At 40.3% G+C, this 27,583-nt stretch overlaps 1 protein-coding gene across 3 annotated transcripts; it reads left to right on the forward strand.

Annotated features, from left to right (window-relative positions):
* Positions 1 to 874: 874 nt before the first annotated feature.
* vaspb (vasodilator stimulated phosphoprotein b) lies at positions 875 to 27,313 on the forward strand. Of its 3 annotated transcripts, none has more exons than XM_056373964.1 (14): positions 875 to 1,346; positions 16,782 to 16,953; positions 19,359 to 19,539; positions 20,907 to 20,973; positions 22,362 to 22,474; positions 22,919 to 23,175; positions 23,432 to 23,568; positions 23,811 to 23,862; positions 24,037 to 24,064; positions 24,181 to 24,220; positions 24,445 to 24,501; positions 25,178 to 25,247; positions 25,621 to 25,678; positions 25,776 to 27,313. In XM_056373964.1, the coding sequence occupies exons 1-14, from the start codon at positions 1,342 to 1,344 to the stop codon at positions 25,808 to 25,810; spliced, it is 1,272 nt and encodes a 423-aa protein (XP_056229939.1). In that variant the 5' UTR covers positions 875 to 1,341; the 3' UTR covers positions 25,811 to 27,313. The 3 variants fall into 3 exon arrangements, with proteins under 3 accessions (XP_056229939.1, XP_056229940.1, XP_056229941.1); XM_056373965.1 differs by having other exon boundaries at positions 23,435 to 23,568; XM_056373966.1 differs by lacking the exon at positions 24,445 to 24,501.
* Positions 27,314 to 27,583: the final 270 nt, after the last annotated feature.

Consider the following 27,583-nt stretch of genomic DNA (forward strand, 5'->3'; position numbering starts at 1 on the left):
AATAGGCTACACATTCAAGCAACTAAAATGCCTTAAATACAAGAAGAGGAGGAAGAATTACTTCATGAAAGAGTGAGTAATTGATTTATGATTTAGTAGGCTGTGCTTACTGGTTTTGAATTAGGAAGCTACTGGTATATGTATATTGAAACTCCAGTTTGGTGATGATCTTAGAGTGAAGTTCTACCCGATTTAACAGCTGGTGAAGTATTTTGTTGTCAACAGTGGCAGAAGAAGTACTGAATTAAAGTAAAAATACATAAAAATGTTAAACACTATTACTCTAGTAATAGTAATAGTAACTCTAGTAGTACTCTAAATAGAAGTATGGAAGTATTAATAGCAAAATATACTGAAAGTATAAATACACATTAGACAGCAGAATGGACCATGTGAGTGTTATATATCATTTGATTATTACTGACATTAATGTAAGAGGCAATTTGTGTTGTTGGTGGTGGAGGTTAAACTCATTTGAACTACTTTATATACAGTTGGATAATTTAGTTGATGACAATGCAACATATTTTATGAGCTATATTCATAAGTAATGAGTAACTACAGCTACCATTTAAATGAATGAAAAAGTAGACTACATTATTTCCCTCTGAAGTGTAGCAGACTAGAAGTAAGTAGCCTAGCAGATAATGGAAATGTTGAAGTGCTTATAAACCTACAGTACTGAATATTTTAACTACAGTCCACCGCTGGTTGTAATGTTCTAATTTAAGTCCCTCTAAAATAAATCACCCACAACAAAAGTCACTGAAAGTGAAAAAATTAGTATTCTTTTTTACGAGGCGGACATGAACGCGTCGCAGGATTGTAGCCTACTTGGAAGCTGGCGGGTTGGGCCAGACTCCAATGAATTCGCACAGACCTACCGACAGACCAACCGACCGAGGGAGGGAGCGGAGGAAAGTCCGACGCAGACATACGGGGTTAATCTCTAGAAACAGAGCGGTAAACCGACTCAAAGTCTGACAAGAGAAGTTCTGTTTTTTTTTTGCTGCAGCCACGCTTCTCCTCGGCTTCACATCTTTCGCTCGTAGAAACAAATGTGGGATAGTGATTTGAGTTGACAAGCCCGCTCCACTACTGTATCTCCTCTCTGCCCCCTCCTACCCCTCCTCCTCTCCCGCTCCACACAACCAGGAAATCGTCGAGGTGTGCTTCTTTATCCCGCTGGTGGCTACCCCGTTTGCGGGTGTAGATGCCCTTTTTTTGTCGCCGATTTTTCTCGTTTTTTTTATTTCACCGGTTTGACTTTTAAAGCCGGGCTTCAGCTCTGAAGTCAGCCAAACTTGCCTACGAGGAGAGGATCTCCACTCTGGCAGAACAATGAGGTGGGTAAAGCGGCACAAATCCCTTCACCTTCATTGTGTTTCCCGGCTACATTTTGGTGTTTTCGGCTACTAGTTTCACAAAGGCGACTGGTAAATGCTGCCCCCGAAACACCTCTCTGGGGGCTGCCGGTTAGTTTATTTGCCCCCTTCCCTTGTTTCTAACACATAAAATCGCATTTTCTCACCCAGAAATAACTCCCCGCTTGTGGCTGTTGTAGTGGTGTTTCAACCACAGGGGCACACATGAGACTTTGAAGCAGGTTTTTGTGACCTTTGCAAGTGATTAACTCGATAATGTGTGTATCAAAAAGTATTGTTGTGCGCTGGTGGTAATGAAAGCCTAGTCCTACCTGGTACAAATGTGGTTGCCTTAAGGAAAATTTTCACAAGTTGGGATAGTTCAGCAGGTCAGATGACAACAACATACTTTTGTATCTGTTTCAAACACTCCATGTTGATTCTTTTGTTTTGCTCTTTTGGCTGCAGTGGCTAAGAATTATTCTGCATGTGCCCAAACCAAAACACAATTATACAAAAATAAGTACGATATATTAACAACACTGTGTTTATAACTAAGGTTTGAGGTGAGAGTAATAGTGTCTTTACTCAAAGGCACTTAAGCAGGGTGAATTCTGCCCTATGGGCTGCACAATAACCACTTGGCCACCCTGCTGCTGCAAATGCATGTGCTGTTTATATCATGTCATGCATTCCACAGACAACACTTTAAACTCACCCCCTCTCCTACTATTTTTCTCCCTCTGGGAGTGCAGAGGTTTGCACCGAGAACAAAATTGTTCTGTGGAAATTTCATGTCCACGAATTCCACATCCTGTCACAGCCTGTGCAGTTGGCAATTACATGCTTTGAAGCCACCGCTGCTGGCTGGAGCTTCTCTAGCCTGATTTTTTTAAGAATTCTTTTTCCTCCCTCCTTCACATTTAAACAGAGTAGCACTCCAATTGTGTCAAGGGCCAACGTTGTAATTTTAGAGCTTGACAAATGTGTGTTTCATTATGGACCATGAGATGAAGTATGGTGGTGCAATGCTGATAACCTGTGTGACTAGTTCTTTATCTGAATCTTACTGCGCTGCCCTTTCTGTAATAATATATCTCAGCTCAGGCACATGGGTTGGTCTGAGTTTTGTATTTGTTTTGCACATACTTCTGCACGGTAACTTTGATTACAACAGTAACAGGAGGCACTTGAGCTGCCTGAATTCCGGCCACAGTCGTGCATTAAACATACCCTGCTAATGAGGCCATTAATTAAACTGATGCAACAATTAGCAAAGACTACTATGATAACATACTTTACATAATACATAGGCAGTTTGCTATGGAAGAAATGGCATCTGTTTTCTCATTGTACCTCTTTAGTATACCTGTGGTGTAAGAATTATTGTCGGACACAAACATACTTATCACCATGACAGCACGCTGTTCTGCTGCTATAGTGCATAATAAAATTATTACACATCATAGATTATCAATAAGATAAGCAAACTGCTTTATTGTCAAATTGCTCGGCTACATTCAGAAAACACTTCTCCATCCATAAACCACAGCAGCAATTATATGGCACCAAAAACAAGCAATGTAAACATTAAATTGGAGAGTGTTTATGTCTACATTCAAATTTCATCCTGCCCCTGTCTCTCGGCAGTCATTAGGTAGCATCTGACTACCTCACTCTAAATGGATATTGCTCCTGCTGGGCCCTCCATTGTGGCCTAAACAGTTCATGTCACCTTGTATAATAGGTGAAGACTGGAATGCAGCTCCACTCATGTTCATTGTCATTTCTCCCCGTGGAATGTAAATGTTGACACAGAAGTGCAGTCAGTTGGTCAAAAGTTCAACAGTTTGACCCAGTTGAGAAAATGGCTCAGTAACGAATCCCAACTTTAAGCTGCCTTTACATTTGCAGTTGGTAGAAACCAAAGCGTCATCTTCACTGACCACTTTGAGCGCTCGTCTGTTGGTTCATATCCATGGGTTGTAAGGTACCCGAAGTGCATCCATCTGCCTTATGATTCACTGCTGTTTTACAGAGAGGTGACTCCCATCTCCCAATGTGACTCACTGACTGGGTCTCTGTGATTAAAGGACCTGTCATATCTGACACCAGCAGTATAGCTGCCTCGGGGGGTCAAGTATTAAAGCACATGATGTGAGCATACACACACACAGACAGGTGTAATGCATCTGCTTAACACGCTCTTTGCAGTCTAAGGAGTTCCCTGTGCTCAGTTTAGAAGCTCTACATGCCTGGAAGCGACGCCAAACTTGGCTACTTCACTGTTCTCCTCACACTCCTGCATGAGGCTTATTATTGATCAGCCTTAAAAGCAAGGAAATGGCCTCCCCCTCAGTCTCCTTTGTGTCTCGGCTCCAGCTGTTTTCTGCCTAAGCAGTAACTTGAGAGGAATGCAGCTCTAACAGTGATCTTTACCAGTTTTGCTGTCATATCTTCTTCCTCTAATGTTCTACTTCTTGACCCCATGTCCCAACAGGCCAGTAGCTGTTATTTAAGGAATTTAGCAATATTATTGCGTCTGTCCATGTAAGGATAACAAGATGAAACTCATTGGTGTTGCGATAGCTGCATGTTCATGCTGTGTTATTGTGTAATGTTCATAACACTGTTCGTCTGGTGTGATGAGATGCCGGTTTTTCATGTCTCCACTTGTTCTTCTAATCTCTTGCACAATTTTTTTTGTTTTCCTTTGAAGTCTGATGTCAGTCGCAGAAGCTAAGTAGACTTTCAGCTTGTGTGCAATGACTGTTACTCCCTAAAATCTATTTTAAAATTCAAAATATCAAGCAAAAAAATACTTTACTTACTGTCCTACATACTGTACTTTAGTATTCGTTCAATTTGGACTTTAACGTTGACATTTTTTGGTTAGAGCTCTGTAAAACTGCATTGATCTTAACCAGACTGGCAAATTGGTGTACCCAAATAGATAGGACACATTCTGCATGCCTGAAATTGTCACACTTTTTATGGTGAACATAAGCAGCCTTTCTAATTTATTTTTCAACCAAACCCCTCGTAATATCCACACTTAACACCCGCCTCCCAGAAGCAATAACAATTTGAGGTAATTGGGGTGTGCTTGTGGGAACTCTTATCTGTAATGGATTAAGAATAATGGGTTTATTTCATGCGTCATAAAGAGTTGCATGTTGATGTGCACTTCAGGATACTCCTCAGTGCATTGCCGCGCAGTTGGTGTAACGGTGTGTCCAAATGATCACAAAGCCCATGTGCTTCCTCACTCCATGCGCTCCATTATTAAAATGGTTCTGCCTTGTGAGTTTGTCTCTCACAACACCCAATCACTGCTACCCCCTCCCCTGAAACAATTATACCCCTCTTGGTCCTCCCACTTCTCATACTCATAAATAGGCCATTATGCCAGCCTGCCTCTTGGATTAGACGCTGTGCTACAGGAGTTGCTCAACATACAAAACCTTCCATTGTCTACTTGGTGACAAATCCAGTTTCCTTGGTGGTGGCCGATGTTTTCCTTCTTTAATTGTGCCTCTAGGCTCTTATGTTCTCTCTGTATGGTATTGTTTCTTCTGTGATCACTTATTTTTAACATAACCTTTACCCTAACTACCGTGTTGGATGTGTTTCATCCATATTAAGCAGTGTTCAATGAACTTGGTGTTTTGAAACTCGTGTTGAATCTTTTTTGTCACAGGAAGTGGCAAAAACTGTGTAAATCGCTTGCAGTGAATAATGTGGATGCTTCTTCTTCTGTCATGCAAGTTCATCAATATATATATTGTGATATAGAGAAAATCGAATCAATCAAAATCGGGCAAATATGTCAACAATTCTCTTGTTCCAGCTTCTCACATGACTGGATTAGCTGCTTTTCTGTTTTGTATCTTTGTAAATTAAGATTAGACTGGGCAGAGACTCAAATGAGAACCTTCTCATAGATGAAATTACCAGATGGGGCTGAGACTGCACATGGTTAATTAAGTAAATGGCATACATGACAAGTCATATTGTTATGAGAAGTAAGGATAAGGATAAGGATAAGCAGTCCTCATTGATTTGCCTAATACATCCAGAAATATTAAAGTGATACTTACCTTGATCTAAATCATCTTGGGGTATATCTTGTCATTTCACGCAACCCTGCTAATAAGTAATGTAGGTCCTCATGGCTGTTGCTGGAAACACATTATGCTGGATAAACATACATGGACTGAAGCATAGGAAATTGTCCTTGTTAGTTCTCATCAATTCATAGAGTTCAGTTACAAGCAGAATGTATTGATCTGACACTCGGACTGAATCGTTTCACTTCATTCATTCAACCGGACAGTGTCCTCATTTTTGCCAATTTCATGCTGGGATTGAGCAACTTTTTTATAATTGATGACTCATTTTAGTCACTTTTTAAGCAAAAACACCAAACCAATTCAGTTTCCAGCTTCTCAAATGTGTGGATTTGATGCTTTCTTTGTCGTATAATGACAATAAACTCAATATCTTTACATGTTATGCATTTATTCGAATAAAACAAACTATATGAATACATCAATTTGGACTGAGAGAAGGTATAATTGGCATTTTTCATGTCTTTCTAAAATGTTACAACGTTTCTACAATGTTACAACTAAACAATTAAGTAAATCAAGAAAAAAATCTGAACAAATCATAAACATGTATCTGTCCCCCCGACGTCAGTCTCTGGTCATGGAAGCTGATAGTGGTCACTAGGAGCAGTTATCTTAACATTTTAGTTTAAGATTTTTTTTAATCTGTTAGTGAGGTGACTGGACCTGTGCAACTTCTTGACCTCACCTTGCTTGTTGCCAATTTTCTACCCATTTTTCTGATGCTATTTTTCATTGATGTAGCGAAGTAGTCAGCAAAAAATGAGTCTTTATTCCATCTACAAACCTCTGATTAACCAGTGGAAATAGCCTCAGTGGACACAACACCAGACATGTATGAATAGCTGAAAAATGTATGTGCATTACGTTTCTGTATTCAAGCTTTTTTGACTTCTCTTCTGGGAAAGATCAAGTCATCATCAGTGTGAAATCGAGCAGAGTCCTAGAGTAGACAAAATGAAGTTAAAGGCACATCTGTGGTCTTTTCAGCAGTAGCCAGACGAGAGTGACATCATCCCAGATGATGGAGAGCCTGGATCTAACATCGTAGTGAAACCAAAGCTTGCTGTGTGGAGAAATGCTGTAGTGATATATTGTATGGTCAGCACAACTAATGGGTACAGAGATACATTGGGTTCATAAAGGGGTCCACTGCTTAATGGAGTGTAATGGATGCCAGTTAGTATAAAAACGGCTTTATGTTGTCAGCCATCTTAAAGATTCCTAGTACTCAGGTCTTCAGATCTTAACTTCACTTATTGGGATAATCATGACTGCTGATTCGCAAAGGCTGTATGAGATAAAACAGTAACTGCTTTACTGATTTGTTGTACGACAGTTTCCTTACATTATCATTAGGCACCACTTATACTGTGGGTCATAATGAAGGATATTATCGCCTCAGGAGAGTTTGATCAGATATGAGATAAAGGTTTATTACTTAACAGAGAAAGACTGGCTTGAAAGGAGAACTTGTTTTGAACTCTTCTGTTGAAGACAGCCATTTTCTGCATGGTTGATATATATATTGTTTTTGCTTGCATGAATAGCGATGCACATAATCTTGTTTACAGAAACAGTTTTTGCTGTCCTGGATGCTCCAAGGAGCTCACAGCATTTGCCTTTTTGGCCTTTTTGAGTCTGAGCAGCAGTCTGCTCTTTCTGATTGGTACAAGTTCAGTTTAGGCCCTGGGTTTGGAGGTCAACTGAGTAGTCTGAAGAGGACTATCTTTTCATTCAAGATCGTTTTCCTCACCTGTCAGTCATGGGTGAATACTGGCCTGAATGTTTCTTTGTGCTGTTTTGTTTGTACAAAGTTTTCAGCCAGCAACAGACCAAACATGGATTGGACAGTTTATACAGTGCCCCCCATAATGTTCGAGACAAAAACACAATTTCCATGTTGTGTCCCTCTCTTCCACAGTTTAAATTTTCAAATCAAACCATTCAGACCTGATTAAAGTGCATATTCCAGACTTTAATTTAAGGGTATTTGCATACATTTTGGTTTCACCATATTGAAATTACAACCCCTTTTTTTGCACCTTTTTTTTTGCTTGCTTCTAAGCTCTCTGCAGTCTGTAGTTGTCATTGTTCAACATGAGGACAAGAGCTGCGCTAATGAAAGTCAGAGAAGCCTTTTATGAGGCTGAAAAACAAAAGCAAAACCATTAGAGACATCAGATAAACCTTAGCATTACCAAAATCAACTGTGTGGAATATCAAGAACGAACTGGTGAGCTGGTTAATCTTCCTGGTAGCTCAAGAAATGGACAAAAAATGGAAAGCTCTGGAATGGCCAAGTCAGTCACCCAATTTAAATCCAATTGTCCAGGCGTTCTATATGGTGAAGAGTAAAGTTAAGGGGACCACCCCCAGAAACAAGCAAGGGCTGAAGATGGCTGCATTAGAGGCTTGGCAGAGCATCACCAGAGAAGATACTCAGCACCCGGTGATGTCTATGAATTGCAGACTTCAAGCACTCATTGTATGCAAGGGATATGCAACAAAGCACTAAACATGACTGCTTTAATAAATCTACCATTGCTATGTACCAAACATTATGGTACCCTGAAATGAGAGTGTTGTAATTTCAACATGGTGAAACGGAAATGTATGCAAATAGCCTCAAAGTAAGAAATTTTCGCTTTAATCATGTCTGAATGGTTTGATTTAAGAAATGTTAAACTGTGGAGCAGAGGGACGTATCAAGGAAACTGTGCAATAGATGCAAAGTGAGGATGCTTTCAAAAATAATGCCATTAATAGTTTATATTTGTCAGTTAACTTCATACAAAGTGCAGTAAACATAAAAAACCTAAATATCAATATTTGGTGTGACCACCCTTTGGCCTTAAAGCAGCACCAGTACACTCGGTGTCTTCTGTCTCTTAATGTAATCCCAGACTGACTCCATGATGTTGAGATCAGGGCTCTGTGGGGGTCACACCATCTGTTGCGGGACTCCTACTTCTCGTCACCGAAGATAATTCTTTATGACTGAATGTATGTTTGGGCTTGTTGTCATGGTGCTGAATTAATTTGGGACCAATCAGATGCCTCCCTGATGGTACTGCAGGATGGATAAGAATCTCAACATCAGGGCTAGAACTAAAGATTATTTTCATTATTGATCAATCTGCAGATTATTTTCTCAATTAACTGGTTAATTGTTCCATCTATAAAATGACAGAAAATAGATGAAATTCCTAAAGGAGATGTATACAAATTGCTTATTTTATTTGACCCGCTGTCCAAAACCCAAAATATTCAGTTTACTGTCATATATAACAAAGAAAAGCAGCAAATCTTTACCTTTGAGAAACTGGGACCAGTCAATATTTGGCAGTTTTGCTTGTGAAATGACACGATTATTTCATTATCAAAGTAGTATCTCATTAATTTTCTAACCGCGGGAGCACTACTAAAAGTGCCTCAGACCTTTTGACAGTACTTTATGTCCACCTTTTTCCTTGTTTACTGTTTGGGTTGTGCAAATAATTAGCTTAGGCTTTTACAGTTATCAAGTAACTGGCGTCAGTGGACAAAGCGTCCACATGTGATGAGAAAAAAATTAATTGTGGAGGTCTTTATTGCACACTCTATATTACACTTTGTTTTCTATCATAAACTTGGTGTCCTGCTCATAGCTGGACGATTAGCTTTGTTGTCGTGCGTCGTACTGTAGGTGGGTTTTAGAAAGAGGAAACGCAGTGCAGAGTAGATGGAGTGTAAGCCGGCCAAAAATTGGCAGGGCCAATGGGAGGATTATCTAAGTAGCCACTATCTGCAAAGCAGGCTAACATAAGGTCAAAGTCTACGCACTCCTGCCTCAATATCAATGAGAAACAGGAAATGTGATTAAGGTGTTGCCTTCTCTTTCCTCCTTTTCTCAACTCTGTCTTTGCCCAACATTCGGGCTCAGAGTTGAGTGAAGACATCCTTTCTTCAGTGCAAAGGGAACGAGTGTTACAAGTCAGGGCAACTGAGAGTTTTTCTCTGTAGATTGTTCTTCTCCAGAGAAGCCTGTCTGCCTCCTCCTTGGCCTGAGTCAAAGAGGATGTGCTCCAACCTGTAAAAGGAATTGAGCTCAGTGAGGAGGACAGAGGTGAGATGGTTCCAAATATGGGCATTAAGTGTGCCAGTCGTGTCCCCCCCTCCCCACACACACACACACACACACACACACACACACACACACACACACACACAAAACTGCCCTACGCTGCCTCAGAAGCAGGAAAGAATTCATCTCAACTCTTGAAGTGGTCAACAAAATGAAAGTTCGTCCATTCAACTTTTCCACAATCCTCCATAGACGATGCCAGGCAAAGGATGAGTCAGCGCTCAAAGAACGCTGAGGGCTTTTCTCAGTAGAGGAGTTTTAGCTGGAGACGACTGACTCTATTCAGACAAAAATATTGAGAAGAAAACTTTGACAATAACTGATATAGCCTGGGTGCATGTTTCTGTGTGGCTGACTCGTGAAGTCAGAAAGCTGTAGCCTACAGCAAGTGTGTGTGTGTCAATTTGTGTGCTTTTAGCAGCATGCTAGGACCTGTGTGAGAAGAAACAGGCATGAAGAAAAGGACAAAGAAAGAGGGAGTGAAGTTAGCAGAAAGGAGAGTTAGCTACTTTTCCAGCCCTCTCCTTAGTCTAAAGTTTTTTTCAGTTTTTATTAAACCTTTACAAAAATGGCAGGATGATTATAGGGAATCTGCTTGCTTTCCAAAAAGTCTTTTTCCTTTTTAAAATTCATTGTATTACATAGAGTATGTATTCAACTTCATCCTCTGAAAGGCTGTTGCGAAGTCATGTTGGTTCTGCTTTAATTTCCTGTTTTAGGTCATGGCACTTTTGTTAAATGTTGCATATTGAAGCATGAGAAAACTTTTCTGTTTGCTTCATATTTGACAACTTCCATGGGAATCCTCAGAAATAATTAGCATTTATGTTTAGATTGCTCTACTTGTTTGTGTTCTCCATCCACCTCATATTTGAAGAAAATAGGCTGCACCAATGACAAGTTTATTCTCTGGTCTGTTCGTTGAGCTACATATTAACATTTATGGGGCAGCCGTCTCTCACAACAGGACCTGCCCTTTGCAGTTTGAAAGCCTATCTAGCACCTACGGATGCAGTCAGTGATAGTCATTGAATACTGACGTGGGAAACATGCTGTTTTCATGAGATGAATGTGGTTTAGAGGTTAATTCCAGTGTCATGTGGCCCAGCTGAACATCACTGACAGCCGTATACATGGCCCTGAGGGTGGTATGAGGACAGCATGCTGTCAGATGACCGTCAGCAGGCTATTGTGTGGGCTGCCCATGTCCGAGTCAGCATCAGAGGTCAAGTACTTCACCACCATCATGACCCCAGTTCAGTGTTTGTAATGATGCAGCAGTATACTAACAGGCTTTTTCTTTTTTATTTATTTTTTTACATTTCCCTTTCTTTTTTTTATGCAAACCTTCCTTAATCCATAAACCCTTATTTCAAATGATAATTCAGTCTCTTGCAATAAAGAAATGACTAAAAAGAAAATGTACCGATGTCACACTTGATTGACCATGCAGCCGGGGATTTGGGGCATTGTACACAGAGGAGCATTCACATACTAGCACATGCTGAGTTTTCTCATGTTATCTCTTTTCAACTACAGTAACTTCCTTTTTTCATTTCTGTGTGGTAGTGTGTGTCTCTCTGGAACTGAACTTTCCAAGCTTTGTCACAGGTCAAACACTCAGGTGCTGTGGTGGAAACAGGAAGTTTAACCCTTAACTTTATGAATGAGTTATCACAATAAATCGATCCACTCATTCAATCTTATGAACTTATGAATAAGTCATTTCAGTTTCTCAGTAAATAATTTTCATTTAACTATAATATTTAAAAAAAACAGCAATTCACCTGTAAACTAAGACTGGAAAAACATGTATAAATTTTTTTTCTTATGCACATCATAGAGGGGTATTTAAATTGATGTTTTTTTTTCCCACAATATCAATATTTTTCAAAATGTATTGTGTGTGAAATGTGGTCTCTATTGTTGTCAAGTAGAATGAGGAAGTGGTTTGGTTACACAGTATTAAGTGACTTATTGTCATTTTCTGTCTGGTTCTGATGATGACGTTTTAACGGCACAAGTAATGAGTCACTGTTTGCGTATTTAATGTGCAACACGGCCACCTACAGTCTACTAATCATCTTATGTTTCATATTTGACTTTGAGTTGGTGTGAATCAATGCACAAGGCTGGGTAAAAAAAACATTCAACTACTGATGAGCTGCATAGCTATTATTGTTTGTAATGTATTGCAGTAGCTTGTCAGATGTTTTGCATGAGTTACTGCCTCAGTGGTCTTTGCTGCCTGATTACCACACAGAAAGACACTTATTCCTGAAGGCAAGAATAACTCAAAAAGCCTGAACATCATTAAAAAATGATAGTTGGCTGGAGTTGTGAGGACAAAAAAAAAAAGCCTTTTCATATAGTGGTGTTATGAACTCCAAGAGGAGAAAGAAGCCTGGTGAATAAGGAGGGACAGAGCCAGAGACAAGTGGTATTACTCTACTTAGTGTCTAGACAACGCTGTGTAACTTCGGTCTGTCTTGTCTCAGCCCCATGACTGTATCTGTATGTCGTGTGTCATTGTGTTTAGTGAAACTATGTCATGAATGCACACTAAAAATACACAATTATATGAAATGTGGAATTTATTTGTATGAGTTATTATTTATATATATTTATATATATATATATATATATATATATACACACTATTTTGTGAAACAGATCTATGCAGGGATGCCATCAAGAGACATCTCCGTGCAGCTCTTATACTTGGTTAAATTGTTTCTTTGATTTGGACGGAAAGGAAGCAGAGCAAGCAGTCAAGAGTGGCAGATGAGTGTGGTGGGAGGGTCAGGTAAGAGGAGGAGGAGGAGGGAAAAGACAGAGCAACTGGGCTTGACTGTACTTGCCAGCACATTTGGGGAAAAGCTCTGAGAGCACAGCCTTATACAGACATTTCCAAGAGAGCATGTGCCCCAGCCCGTGCATTGCGGTTTCCTGTTAACCCCTCACTGACCAAAGAACCACAGAGCGATGAGGAACTCTGGCTGGCTGTAATAATGATGACTGAAGACAGACTTGGTTCCCTTTTTGAGTGCGTTTCTAGGTATACAAGTGATTTGCATTTCATCCTGCTGGTCATTTTCATGTGCTGAAATGGTGTAGTCCTTTGCCTGAGGTGTTTTAAAGGATGGTGACTCAAATCCCTCCCAGAGCATCAGCCAGTGACCTATTTGTGCTTAATAGAAAACCTCTTAAGTCAACCGGTCACTTAGTTAGCTTAGATCCACGGTCAGGGTCAGTGTCCTCACTAGAGGACTGGTGGTCTTTGTCCGAGGAAGGACAGGAACAGATTGTTTATGGCCGTGCCTGTTATCATTTATTCCAGTACTAAAACACAGTGCAGTCAAACCTAGGCATGAGTCTTCTGCCGCAGGTTAGACCCAGTGGGCCGGGTCAACACATGGACACAAATGTTGGCAGGTTGACAGGTGTGTGGGTGTGTGCAAGTCCCTTTCTTTATACGCGTGTGCCGCACGCTTTTAGAGTTTCAGTGTCCACGGTTCTATCAATAATGCAGTTGCTCACTCTCAATCTCACTCCTGAGCCCTTGCTTTCTCTGCCATTAAATATGCATCCATTTCCCAGGCCGGAGTCTCTGTCCCCTCCCACTTCCCATAAGCCCTCTCTGCCAAACACATCAACGGCATGCTTGATGCAGATGAAATCAGCGGATGCTACAGCGCATGCAGTACCAGTCATAGGTGGTTTTCACCTGCTTGATGTGACCGATGGGCAGGCTTGTGCCTGCTGAAGGTTTTGAGGCCACAGTAAGAGCTTTGACCTTTGCCAGTGTACCTTATCTTCCTTGTAAAAACCCTTCCTTTATAAGCTGTTTTCAAAATGTTCAGTTAGTTCCCTCTGTGTAGTCTTAGTTCCCTTAGTTCCTGCTCATACACACAAAAAAAAATGCATAACGTACAGACAGACAGACATTTTATAGAAACGCCCTCTGAAAATATTTTTTAAAAGAATTTTGACTGAGATATTCTGTATACTAAGTGGGACATTGATTTTGCATTGAACTTGAAAATGAACTTGTTAGTGCTGTTTGGTGGACAAATTATGTGGTGGCACTACTCTAAATGATCTTAAGCATATCTTTGCCAGTTCTGTGATTTTTGTCAGCTGATGTGTGCACAGATGCAATATATCTGCAGTAAGCTAATATCCCCAGTATATTTGCCTAAGCAATTTGTCAGTCTACCTCCATTTAGTGTAGACTGATCCACTTCTTTACAGCATAAATACAACATACACCATCAGGAACTTCAGAGTCTGAAAAATGAAAAACTAACTTCTATTGCTGAGGTTCCTCTGTCAACCAGTTTAATCCCAAATGTCACCACTATTTCTTTGTTACTAATTTTTTCTAGTAGTGGTCCTGTCTCATTTGTCACTATTAACCTGTTCATTGTCTAAGGTGAGATCTAACCTAGTTACAGGTCCCTCAAATGATGGGTTTTCTGCCTGAAAGTATTTCTCCTGAAATGAGGAATGTTCTAATTTGACGATTTAAAAATTCAGACACAAATTAGCTGATCTTGTTAGATACATAGCTATATATGCACCTATATAATATAGGTAAAGTGCAAGACATCTGCAAAAATCTCTCTAGCCATGGAGCAGAGGAGAGAACGTTACCATGAAAATCTGGACTAACATTCACCATGGGCACTATTATAATATGACGTGTGCCAAAAAAACACAATCACAGGAAGATGTTTGAAGTTTATGTAATACATTTTTCTGTGACTGACACCCAAAGCTATCTGATGTGTTGTGAAATTGTAACCTGTAAACAGTTCAATTTAAGAAGTCACTCACTGTTTCTAACAGGAATCCTAAACACCTCATCATTCGTCCAAACTTACATATTTCCTTATTATTCTCTCATTCATTTGGCCTCATTGTTGGCAGTGAAACAAACATATAATTTCCAATTAATATACACTCAATTTAAATGTTATCAACTTGTAGGAAAATATAGGGTGTGTATTTGTTTGTGTGTGCACATTGATTGTTCAGACTGTGGCAGTCCTTATTAGGCAGTGCTGGCAGCAGGAAGTAGGTTGTGGCTTTGGTGCTGTGTCACAGGAAGCAGCAGATTGTATCATGGGCAGGACAGATGGAGGGAGAGGTGGAGGAGATGGATTAGGGGACTATAGGGAGAGCATGGGGGAACAAATAAGGAGAGGAGGGGGTAGGAATGGTTAAAAAATTGGAATTGACAAGCCACCCCAGCCACCTTTTGTTCCTCTGTGTCCTCCTCCACCAACTGTACTCACTATTAAATGTATTTATTATACGTTTGGTTTTTCCAATGTTACCTTGTTTTTTTTTTTTTTTTGTAGGTGGGACACATGCATGAACATTATCTGTTTAGATTTCAAGGCTGTTCAGTGCAATAATAAATTGTAAACAAATGTTAACATATTTTATAATTTTAATTAATCTATTTCAAGTTAGAATATGTAACATGTAGTGGGCCCTGGATTTATAAATGAATGATATGACTGATTTAGTTAAATGATACCAGATTACTCTACTCTTATTCCAGTTTGTATATGTATGGGCTATGGCATTCTTTTCTCCAAAGAAACTGATCTGCAGATCTCAGCGTCTCGCATGCAAACATGCACACAATCTGCAGGCTCTAGCACTGCTAACTAAACTAGACATTCTTGAATGTGTTGTTACCTGTGCGTATTCTGCCTGAGTGTAACTATAAATAAATGTTTTGTCACTGATCTCAAAGCACATGTGGGTGTTTTTTTCTTCCTCTTACAAAGTGAGATGAAGTGGAGGTTGATGTGGAGCAGGTGGAAGATTCCAGAGCCTTGCTTTGCCTCTTTGGTGGAGTTTGGCACAACTTCCTGTCTTTGTCAGGCTCCATTGTTGTCTCGCCTCCCCATCTTGTTTGGGATCAAACTAATCTTTTTCTCTTTTCACATCAACACATTGCTGCTTTCTTTCTCTTGGTCTTTCACATCCTACCTCATGTGTATGTGTCAGAACATGGTGTTTTCTCTTTGCTACTCTTATCCTCCTCTTTGTACAGGCAGGAAACCCTTGAATTACTGTCATGATATCTCCAGAAAGTTTGATGTATTTCTCTGACTGACATCTTGTCAGAAACTTCACCATCAGCAAAACCCAAAACATCTATTATTTGCTGTGTCATAATACTGTATGTTAGCATCCTGTATCTTGATAACGTGGGTTAGACAAGATGAAGCCCGACTAGTCTCAGATCTGGCTCTCATCTCTAAAATGGTTTGTTTATAATGGAGTGTGTTTTGATCCGTTTGTCCATCCGGTGTCTCCAGTTCCTCCTCACCTCCCCTTGTGTTTGCCTCTTCCCTTCCAGCTGCAGTCCACACCACATACCATCATTTGATAGTATTTGAAACTGGTAAAATAATGATAATGAATATATCTTATGTCCAGATTAAAGATAAAAAAACAAAAAAAAACAGGTTTTACATTATGTTATTTAGCTTGTAATATGATGTGTCATTTGTCATTAAATTATGTATTGTGATAGTAAAATAGCTGTATTTTATACTTGCACATGAGTGTAAAGTTGTTGGATTCACCGAAGTTGAAGTTAAAGAACATTACATGACATTACTTGTCACACATGGCACAGGCAAAATGGATAAGAAACATGAGTCTTTGTCAGCATCTCCCAGATATATCCACAAATATCTATTCAATCTCAGGCCTGTCGCCAGAAAAAACATACCAAATCTCTGTGGTAACGGCCACAAAGATTGCTTGATCATTCATTTGTTGACTGAGTGTGCAGTCACTACCACAAACCTATGTGGTTATATTTTTGTGGCTACACTTGCATCTCGCAGTTACCAGTAGTCTCTGCTCTGAGATGCAAGCTTTATGCTGTAAGTAGATATGTTGTGTTTTGCAGGCGTGGACAAGCACAGGAAATGATGCACCCTTTAAAGCCTTTATACATATAATGTGATTTTTGTTGGTGCTGTTTTTGGTAAAAGAACGCAAAGCTTGGTTGCCAGGACCGTTTTTGAAAAAATACAGAATCAAATCTTACGTTAACTGACTGCATCCTGAGCGAGATCCTTGTACACTCAAGGAAATTGATGTAGTCTCTTTCCATCTCTCTTCCAGTGAGTCCAGTATTTGCCAGGCTCGGGCCACTGTGATGATCTATGACGATGGCAATAAGAAGTGGCTTCCAGCGGGCGCTGGAGCCCAGACCTTCAGCAGAGTCCAGATCTATCACAACCCCTCCAACAATGCCTTCAGGATAGTGGGACGCAAGATGCAGACAGACCAGCAGGTAAATCTGCCAGCTCTGGGCATGCTGTTCGTCTGACAGACTGTGTGTGTTATGAGTGTGTGTGTGTCTGAGTGACTTTGCCTCTGGAAGTGTGAGTGTATGTGGTTGTCTGTACCTCATTCATCTGTCTCTGTCAGGTGGCCTGTGGGCGTCTGTGGACTCCTATGGGTGTATGAGTAAGCTCGTAGGTGTGAGACAGTCTATCTTTGTATGTTCCCATTCATCCACATTATCACTAGCTATATGATACTACGCACTAGGGCTTGGTGATTATATTGAGAATATTTACTGCATACACTGTAATTTTATCAGTTATATTATTGTCAATCGCTCTATAGTTTTATTGCTTTTTATGTGCATTCATGGTCAATTATTTACTTTGATGCATTGCTTATTATAACTGTGTCAGGAGACTAAATGTCTTGCCAGTACAGAGTTCAGGCTGTGGCCTGCTGTAGATTTACAACAGAGTTCAGTTTCAGCAGGGCCAAGAAGGCATCACCTCTACAGGCCTGTTTCAATTCATTTTATCATAATTTAGGAAGTTGGGAGAGCGAGAGAGGTTAAGGCGTGTCCCTCCCTTGCTGAAATTTCTTAAAATGACAGTACGCTTGTATGGTTTTGTCAGCACTGGTTGTTACTCCCACTGTTTTGTGCTTTGGGAATGAAAGAACATATAGATAATAGCTCTATAGATGTTCTAGGAGAAGCTGGAAGACACAAACAACTATTCTGATTGTGTACAACTTGCTGTGATCATTTCAAGTGTTGGGCATTTTTAACTTTACAGTAATTTGCAGCCATTTAGCCAATACCTGGTTTCATAGAGTTCTGCCTCGTTGTCATTTACATCACTAGGAGAAAAAAAACAGATTATAGTAATTTGAATGTAAGATTATGTTTTCATTATTTTTTGGTACTGGTCTCAAGAATATTGAGATTGTTATGAAGAAAAAAATACGTTTGAAAAGCCATTTTCTGAAAAAATACATGGATATCAAGATGTATATAGTATAATATAATTAAAATATCAAGATAATATTTTTAGTCATATTCCCCTTGAATTAGCAATGGTCTTAAGGATGTACACACATTGCTTAACCCCTCATATGGACTAGCAGCGGATACAGATTAAGACACACAAGCTGAACATTTGTGGAACATGTAGTTTTAAGTTTGGGCACGATGTTGGCATTAATGGAAAGGAAAACCAACATGGTTTTCTTGGTGTTATCTTCAGATTATGACTCACTAGTTCTCAGCAGATAAAGGTGGGCAGGTTCTAAATTAAAGAGCTGGGTAAACTGAGTTTGGGTGGGTCTATTGTTGACTACCCTCCTCCTCTCCCTGCTGCATCAGCGTCTCTCTCCTTCTTTAAACATTCACGACTCTAAAGTGTTCCCCAGAGACTGGTCTTAAAGTGGATGGTGTTTCCTGCGAGATAGTTAGCCTGTTCAAACATTTCCTGTGACAATTTAGGGAAAAGCCTGATACCCAATAAGGACTCTATATTTGTGTCTGATGAAGACTTGGTTTAGGATGTTGGGGAATGGGACCAGCATGAAGCTGACGAGAGAGAATGTACGGTGGCTGTATTTCCCTCTACGTCCATGTTCTCCCCTTTTCCTCCTGTTCTTATTGTCTGCATATAGAGTAACTTTTTGATTATATTATGCTTGTCTCTTCAATTTCTTTTACGCATCCTGGTGTGACTGGATGATTAAACTTCACTGAAAACACAAGTGGAACCGTGGCATTAAGGTCTTTCTGCAGGCGTTCAGGCTTTTTGAACATGTTGCTTTCTTTCACTTCAAAAAGATGCTAAAGCTCCTCCTTTTATCCTGATTTTTTAAATGTGCTTCTGGTTACATCCTCAGTATTTTTGTGGAGAATTTAGTAATATCAGTCTGCAGTGGCAGCTGAACTTGCTATCCTCTCTTTTCAGTGCATGTTGATCGCTCCGATATTCACCCTGACAGGGTCTCCTCTCCTCCTGTCTGCTCTGTGGAATCCAGAGGCTGTTAAACAAATAGTGAAATGGTGCGTCAGCACATTCAGGCAACGCTCAAATCCAGAACTTTTTTTTTTCTTCCTGGTTCATAGGCTTCACGCCACCTGCTGGGTGGAATACAAACTAGGATAATTTATGCTCAAGCAGGGATGTGGGTTTTTTAGGTAGTTTTAAATCGTTTTTCCAGTTTTTCTAGTGAGGGATCCACCTCCTGGAGGGTTTTTTTGGAAGGTATTTATTCTAAACTTCTGACCAGCAGTTTTTGGTTCGGTTTAATATTTTCAAATCTGATCTTTAGAACTGTCATCATTTGTGTGAATAAAGACAAAAAGCCACAGGAGCACTCATCCCAAAAGGATCCCTGTATTGACCATCTGTCCCCTTCCTTCCCCAGGTGGTTATAAATTGTCCAATTGTGAGAGGTCTCAAGTATAATCAGGCCACACCCAATTTCCACCAGTGGCGGGATGCCCGGCAGGTGTGGGGGCTCAACTTTGGCAGCAAGGAGGATGCTACTCTTTTTGCCAATTGCATGGCTCACGCTCTGGAGGTACTCAACTCCATGGCAGACGCAGGTAAATGAGTTCTCATTAGATTCCCTGTCACATCAACATTAGTAGCTATGTCATGGATTTTGCTGTTTGGTCACCACGGATTGGGCCTCATTCATCAAAAACTTTCTACATACAGATTTATCTTATGCACAAATTAAGAACTTTTTGGTGTCTATCTATCTATCTATCTATCTATCTATCTATCTATCTATCTATCTATCTATCTATCTATCTATCTATCTATCTATCTATCTATCTATCTATCTATGTATGTCTCTCTCTTTCTTTCTTTCTTTCTTTCTTGAGCGTTTAATTATGACACATTTCCTGGAAAGTGCGTCCAATCTTACTCACCAAGACTTTCACATGAGAAAAACAAACAAATGGTCTGAGAAAATAAGAGGACATGATGCATTAGCAAGGCCCATCCTGTTGTGTCTATGTGAAAAATGTGCTTTATTTTGTCTTTTAAAAAGCACTGTGCTGTGTCTTTGCTGGGTCTCGCTGTTATACAAGATTGGTACCTTTTTTTCCCATGCAGTTGAATTTTCTCACTCAGATCATATACAACAATAGTTTTCTAAGATAGTATAAACCTCTACTCCCTCTCTATTACTGATGTCCTCTCATATTGACTGTTGATCATACGACTTGTTGATATTCTGCCCCGATCCATGTCTCATCTTATTGCAGTGTTTTCTGCATAATTAAAACCCTTCTTGCAAAAATTTGATTGTAACTAGCTGTACCAATTGTTGGTACTTTTAATTTAATTTCTCATAGTTTATCTATTTCATCCCAACCTTCTGAGTCTTTGATTCTGTTTGTTTACACCATGCTGGCAATTTATTTAAATCTGATCCTGCTTTGCTCTTGAACCATGAACGAGAATAGCCTTGGTACAATGTGGCAAACCCAGTGCAATGAAGGACCATGAAATGCTGTAGCTGTGGGCTCAGTAGCCTAATGGTTAAGGCACATATATGCATAACTGCAATGTCCATGGTTCAAACCCCTGCTAGGGGATTTGACCCATGGCCGGGGGACTCTTGTTGCATGTCATACCCCTGTCTGTATCTCTACTACTGATTTAAAATGCAGGTAAAAAAAAAAAAAAAAAAAAAAAAAGACTATAAAATGCCTTAAAGGTCTGGTCCTTGATTGGGCACACCACACATTTATGTTCCTCTGTCACATCATGGCTGTCTACACAGTCCTCAGATTATATACACTGAAATGCATGCATAGAGAAGATAATTTTTAGAAATAAAAGCACATAAATTGAGAGGTTGTTTGAGAGCGGTTAAACCCATTTACAACAATTTCTAATCCCTTGTTCTTTAATTTTTTTTTGTATTAAGGATATTTCCTCTGTTGTGTTTCGGCAGGCTATGCAACCCTCCCACGCCCGGTGTCAAATGGTCCGTCTCCAGAAGAGCTTGAACAACAGCGGAGGTAACTTCAGGCATCCTCTAAATGAAATGCTACCAACCTGTATTTTTACTTATTTTAAATCTAATGACCCCCTAGCCACATGCTTTTGTGAATCCTCTTGGATATCCTGTGGACCAGAGAAAAGCAATGTCAGCAATTGTTTAACAAGTAGATTTTCTTTGGAAGCAAGTGGTTTTACCATTTAGACAACTTGGCTGTTCTGTGAGGCCGTGTGAAGTTTACATTCCCAGCAGGAGCAAACTATCCTCTGGGTTTAGTTGCATAACAATCAATAGCAAGTCAAGCTGTCTTGGCTTTGCAGTAGTCCTGTTGGCACGGTTTTGCACACACGCATATGTAGAGGATTTGATGGCATTAGCCTGACACAGCTAAACCCTCAGCCAGCCCCTGTATGTTAAAGGTTAAAAAGGCAGCGAGGCAGACACTTCCCAGATCAACCCCACCTTCTCCCCATCCATCTATCTGTTCCTCCAGCATTCAGGACTGCTGCGGTGACACCACGCATGCCTGCATAGACTAGGCATTAACCTTTTAATCTTATTTAGACTAAAAGGTAATATGTCGCACAGTCAGGCAGGCTTTGTGATTGGTCTGAGGGACTGTCTGTCAAGTTACTAGCTGCTGCTGACATACTGTGGCTGAGGGAGCCATTAAAACCTTTGAAATCCGGCATAGATAATGGTGTTAGCAGAGATTTTTTGCATGAATGCTTTTAGTTCCGATGACAGTACTCATTAGTATTACATTGTTGTAAGAAAATCAAGAAAAATTAGACCTGATCTGGCCTACCCATTTCCTGAGCTCACTCGCCTAAGCTTTAAATCACAGCGACTCTTGACTTTTTGTGTGTATGATTGCGCTCATATGTGTAGACCTTTGCTAAATTGAGTGGGTGCATGAGTACATTGTATGTGTGATGTTCTGTATACAGCTGTTGTGAGTGGCAGATGTGTTGGGGGAGAGGCGAGGGAGCAGTAGTGAACAGAAGCAGCTCGAATTAGGCCACCATGTCCAGCTGTGGACTTTTCAGTAGTAGGCTAATCAGAAGCCATGAATTCCAACTCTCATCCTTTTTTGTATCAAAGTTACAAATCCTGATTTTTATCTCTCCACACAAATGCCAAATACTCTATTTAATTAGACAGAGTTCTTCGAAAACAATGGCTGTTGAATAAATGATCCAATAAACTGCGGAACGTTTTACACATTAAATTGGGGATGGCTACAAGCTGGAATTGCCCATCATGCCCCTTTGGTCATGATTATTCTGTCTAATCCTACTAATGAAATAACTTTCAGCTTTATTTATCTGTCCTGTCCAACCACTTATTTATTTCGAGCATGTTCACACCTATTTGTCGCTGACAGATATGTTTCTTTGTACACAGGTTGGAGCAGCAGAGGTCGGAACAGCAGGAACGGGAACGACAGGAGAGAGAAAGACAAGAGCGGGAGCGGCAGGAAAGAGAGAGACAGGACAGAGAAAGACAAGCAGCTGCAGGTCAGGAAACACCTGGGCTGGTCAACATAACTTTACTTAACTACAATACAGTCCAGCTTAACAGTTCCTCATATGTCACTGAGTCCTTTTTCTTTGTCTGTTTTCTTAAGGTACGCACACGATGTGTGAGAAATAAAATGTTGGTCAAAATCTGTTGGACTGTATGATAAAACTTTTCAGACAAGTCAGATTGTGTGATGAAAACCGAGTGATTCATGGTGCTATGATGTAAATAGAATAAATGTATATGCAACAACCAAACACAAGCCTGGAGCGTTAAGTGTTTTGGATTGGACCACTGTTTTGGATTGTGAACCAAGTATTTCATCACCTTTTGCCTATGGCTTTACTTTTGTGTGGGACCTATTCTTTCTAAGCTACATGACAGTGCACCTGCATCACACTGTCACTGATGGTGTCTATCTTTTCTTTTCTTTTTTTCAGTCCCTATTCCTCCAGCTCCACCGTTGGCCCCTGGAGGCCCTGCTCCACCACCGGCCCCTCCTCCACCCCCTGGGCTGCCTCCAGCCGCTGGCATCCCTCCGCCACCGGGACCACCCCCCTCCGGACCTCCGCCAGCCCCGCCCCTGCCAGCTGCAGGAGGAGGAGGAGGAGGAGGTGGCCTTGGTGGTGGGGGAATTGGAGGTGGTGGGGGATTGGCAGCTGCCCTAGCAGGAGCTAAACTCCGCAAAACATCTAAGGTGTGTATGTAACAAAACCTCTGATAGCCCTTGTGACCCTGTTGCTGCTTTTAGAGTCAAGTTTAAGATAATGTACAACCATTGAATCCATTATGTGCTTTCCTAATTATGCAAATGGTGTTCTGCTGCTGTACTGATACAATAGTTGTCCCTACATGAGGGAGCTATTATACCAGCAGTCGTGCGTCCGTGTCTATTGAGTCACCATGCCCACACAGTGTCTGCCTGACTCTTTTTTGCTATTTGCTGCCCTCAGCAGGAGGACACAGGCTCTGCAGCTCCAATAGGCAGAGGTGACCCCAGCCGCAGCAGCAACTCCTCTATTGGAGGAGGAGGAGGAGGGGGAGGTGGAGGCGGTCTGATGGGTGAGATGAGTGCCATCTTGGCACGAAGGTGGGTAACACCACAAGTTTTCAGTCACATAAAATATCCATTGCACACATTCTAAAAATAGACAATGAGGGTTACTGTATTCCATCTTTCATATTGTTTATGTTGTTTTAATTTTCTCATATATCCCATTTCTCCTTTGACATATTTAAAATTCATAATATTCTGTGAATAACTAATTCTTCAAACTGGTCTATTCAACTGTACATGATAATATAACTTAAGCTGATCCTTTTTTATACCAGGAGGAAAGCTGCAGATACTGGAGAGAAGCCACCTGTGAAGCCACAAGATAATGTAAGAGTCTGCTTTTAGTCACAATATAAAAAAATAAAAAAATAAAAATCCTAAACAAATAATCTGTTTATATATGTGACAAAACACTGTAGGTGATGGATAGTTTAAACTAAAGTATAGACACATTTTGAGGATGACTCACACTTAACAGATGGTCTCGCTCTTTCTTTACAGGATGATTCAGAGCCTCAAGGTCAAAGCGGTGAGAAGCGAACACTTTCATCTGTGGCATGCCACCTACATTCATCCAGATATTCATTTTACATAATCTACAAATGAATGTTAATAACTCGTGTTTTTATGCATCCTCCCTCTCAGACACCCTGAGAAGACCTTGGGAAAAATCGTCTATGACCAGGTAATCCTGCATTCACTTATTTCTGTGCCGCCATCGTCAGTAAATCTGTAACCCCCTGGTGTTTGGCGTCTCATGTTTGAACTCATCCTAAGAGTAGTTCTCCATCAGTGTGTGTGAGTGTGTGAGCTTTTGTGAACACGTATGCCTCTGGACAAATGTGCTTTTTGTGTGTGACTGTCTACCATTTCCATTCTAAGAGCAGAGTGTGTGTGTCTCACTAACAGGAATAACTCCATCGCCAAGAACATGGACTCCACTCCCTCATTGTCCCAAGGTTCCAGGTATACATGTTGTCCCGTTCACTCGTGACCTTAGTTCCCCTTGCTCTTCTTTTCTCTTCAGTTTAGCGCAGCATTACTGCAATCTACGTACTGAGGTAGCATATGTTACAGTTGATGGCACCCTCTAATGGATCACAGAATGGCATGCACCTGAGGGACTTGCAGGTGTACCAGCTGAGTGTTATCTCTGAAAAATTGAATAAGAAGATAAACCTGACAGTGTGATTAATGTTTATTTTTACATGTCACTTCTGAGTGCTGGAGTTGGTGCTGTCCTCTTGTGGTAAACATTCAGATGGCTTAGCTTGTCTTGTCTATATACTGTAGTTGAGACATGTGGTGGTTAAAAGGTGGATAAGCTCAACTGGTGCATATATGTCTGCAAATATGCCAGCTAGGTTTATTTTAATCTATACCAGTGGTATAGATTGGAATTGAAATTGAATTGAAAGGTGGGTTAATGGGCTTAGATACGGCAACCCTCATTGCATCTCTGGGTGTGTGTACATTTCTGTACCTTTCTCTTCACTGTTCCTTCAACCCTCTGCTACTATTGTGATGAGCTTGATTGACAGTTGCCCGTTCAACGCAATCCCATGGACCTTCTTGGCTTTTTATGGACTACAGAAACATAAAATAATTGTCTATATTTGTCTGTCTTGTTGTCTTCTTACAGGGTGAAGCCAGCGAGCAACAGTAATGATGCAGGTGGAATGGATGACTCAGATTTAGAGAAAATGAAACAGGTGAATTTCTCATCAATGCAAAAGAGCTGAACCTGAATGAGGGTGATTACATGCACACCCACACCAGGAAAAAAAAACCATTAAGACCAGTGCAGTGCTTGCTCTTTCAGTAGAGTTAAAATAAGAAAGCAATGCTTCCAAAATAAGGTCGGGGGAGGAAAGGTATCTCGTTACCCACCTGCTGCTGTATGCTGATGTATACACAGATTTACAGAAAGCAGGTTACTGCAGTGTGTGTAAACATATTCTTCGATAACCAGCGTAACCTGGTTTCTATGAGTAACCTGGTTGCTAAAGTACATGTAAGCACACCAAGTGTTAAAAGTACCATGTCACCATGACTAACATCGTTTTCCAATCAATGTTTCTGCAGGAGATCCTCGAGGAGGTGCGGAAAGAACTACAAAAAGTCAAGGAGGAAATTATTGGAGGTGAGATTATGTACCCTTAAAATAATTTTTAAAAATTTAATTTTGCTTCAATATACAGTACTTCAACTATAATTGTGTCTCCTCCCCTCTTTCACAGCCTTTATTCAGGAGCTGCAAAAGAGAAGCACATAGTTCTGCTGAGTGTCAGGTGTAATGGAGGGATGTGATAGATGGAGGTGGCTGAGGCCCGTTGGGACTGCTCCTCCACTGCACCCTCCCATGTAGCCCAGGGATTTCTCTTTTTCACCTACACATTTTCTCTTTATCTCTCTCTTTCTCTTACACAAACACATATGAGCATACTTGCTTATGTGTACAACATGCATATTCACTTCATGTAAATGGTAACCCAGGGAACCTCCTCACGTCGCCATCTGGCACTTTTGATGATCACTCACTAATATTGCAGCGGTGATCCCATCTATCCCATCTCTCCCCTGTTCATTCATCCCGTCCCCTCGTGTCCTCTATGTGCTCTATTCATCGGAACAAATTCAGAGCACATAGCTACAGCCACAGTTGCTCTTCCAGTTCGTCATTGTGTAGACTCATCATAACCCTCTTTTCTGCAGAAATCCTGCTACTTGTGTCTTCTCCCTTCTGCTATCAGACACACCATTTACTGATAGAGCAGTCTTCAGTATTCAGGGACAACTTATCAAATTTTTACTGTAATAGCAAGATGCTGGCATGCTGGGATCCTTGTTTCTCTTGTTCTCAGTTGACAAATTATTGTTCAACCTCAAACACTGCTACAGATGGTTCAGCTCAGACATCCTCTAGCAGTTTATTGCCTCTGATGGTAGTTAGAGGGTGGAGTAAACAACAATAATCGAGGATGGATCAGAAGCCCCACCTCCCTGACTACTGCAGTGTCTCTCCATCAAGTGGACTTTGAGCTCCCGGCAATGGCTAAGAACCAAAACAGCACAACACAAGCCTTCACTGCTGCAAGATAGAGAAGTTAGAGGAAGAGGAGACAAGCAGAGGGAATCTGATGGACAACCTGAGTGCTGTGAAAGAGGAGTGCGTTGTAGTTTTATGATGTGTGAGAAATTTATTCTCTGCATTGCACTTGTTCCAGAGGAAGTGTGTCTGCGTGCCACACTGCCTTGACAGACTATTCCCTCTAACTCAAAATGAGATATTATTTGTTGGCCAGTGCAGTGGTCCCACACTGTGCTTCAGCTAGTCATTTTCTTCCATTCTAGCTATGTTTTCTAACTTTGAAACATGAAAATTGGCCATGATGAGGTCAATTAATTTGGCCATGACCAACTGCCTTGAGGATAAATATATAGATACATAGATATATATATATACATACATATATATATATATATATATATATATAAGGAAAAAAATATATTTGTTTTGAGGGAAAATGTTAGCAAAAATGAAAAGGTGTTTCTATTTTAATTGAAGTGACTGGTGAATGGGGATTTTGTTTTCTTTTTTTTTTTTCTTTTTTTTTTTTTTTCAATGATTGTTTTCTTATGAAATGTTATTTTGGGTTTACTGTTTCTTTTTTCTATTAGAATCTAGGCTTTTTACACTGAAATATTAAGAAAACAGCTTAGAGACACTGGATTAGAAATGCCTTTATAGTCGAATACAGCTGCTTCTTGAAATGCATCACTTTGTCTTGAGTCATCTTTTGTGTCCCGTTGTAAGATTTCTTTGAATTCTGAATTTTGAATTAAATTGAATTAACTATGGGGTGTATCATGCAAACTTAGACATTTGAGTCTGAGCTTTGTTTAGAAATGTAGTGAAATAGAAGAAAATATTACAATTGTTTAATTTTTAGAGATGTTTTCCACATTAGGTGGAAAATTTAAGCATATGTTGTTCATGACTGAATTGTACCTTCAACTGACTGCAGTCTTCATACATATGGTATGG

The sequence above is a fragment of the Seriola aureovittata genome, chromosome 4, assembly GCF_021018895.1.
Source record: "Seriola aureovittata isolate HTS-2021-v1 ecotype China chromosome 4, ASM2101889v1, whole genome shotgun sequence".
NCBI classification, from domain to species: Eukaryota; Metazoa; Chordata; class Actinopteri; order Carangiformes; family Carangidae; genus Seriola; species Seriola aureovittata.

Coding starts and splice junctions, on each gene's coding strand:
- vaspb (XM_056373964.1), top strand. Junction 20,974..22,361: donor GAGCTTGAACAACAGCGGAG/GTAACTTCAGGC, acceptor CTTTGTACACAG/GTTGGAGCAGCAGAGGTCGG. Junction 23,863..24,036: donor CTGTGAAGCCACAAGATAAT/GTAAGAGTCTGC, acceptor CTTTCTTTACAG/GATGATTCAGAGCCTCAAGG.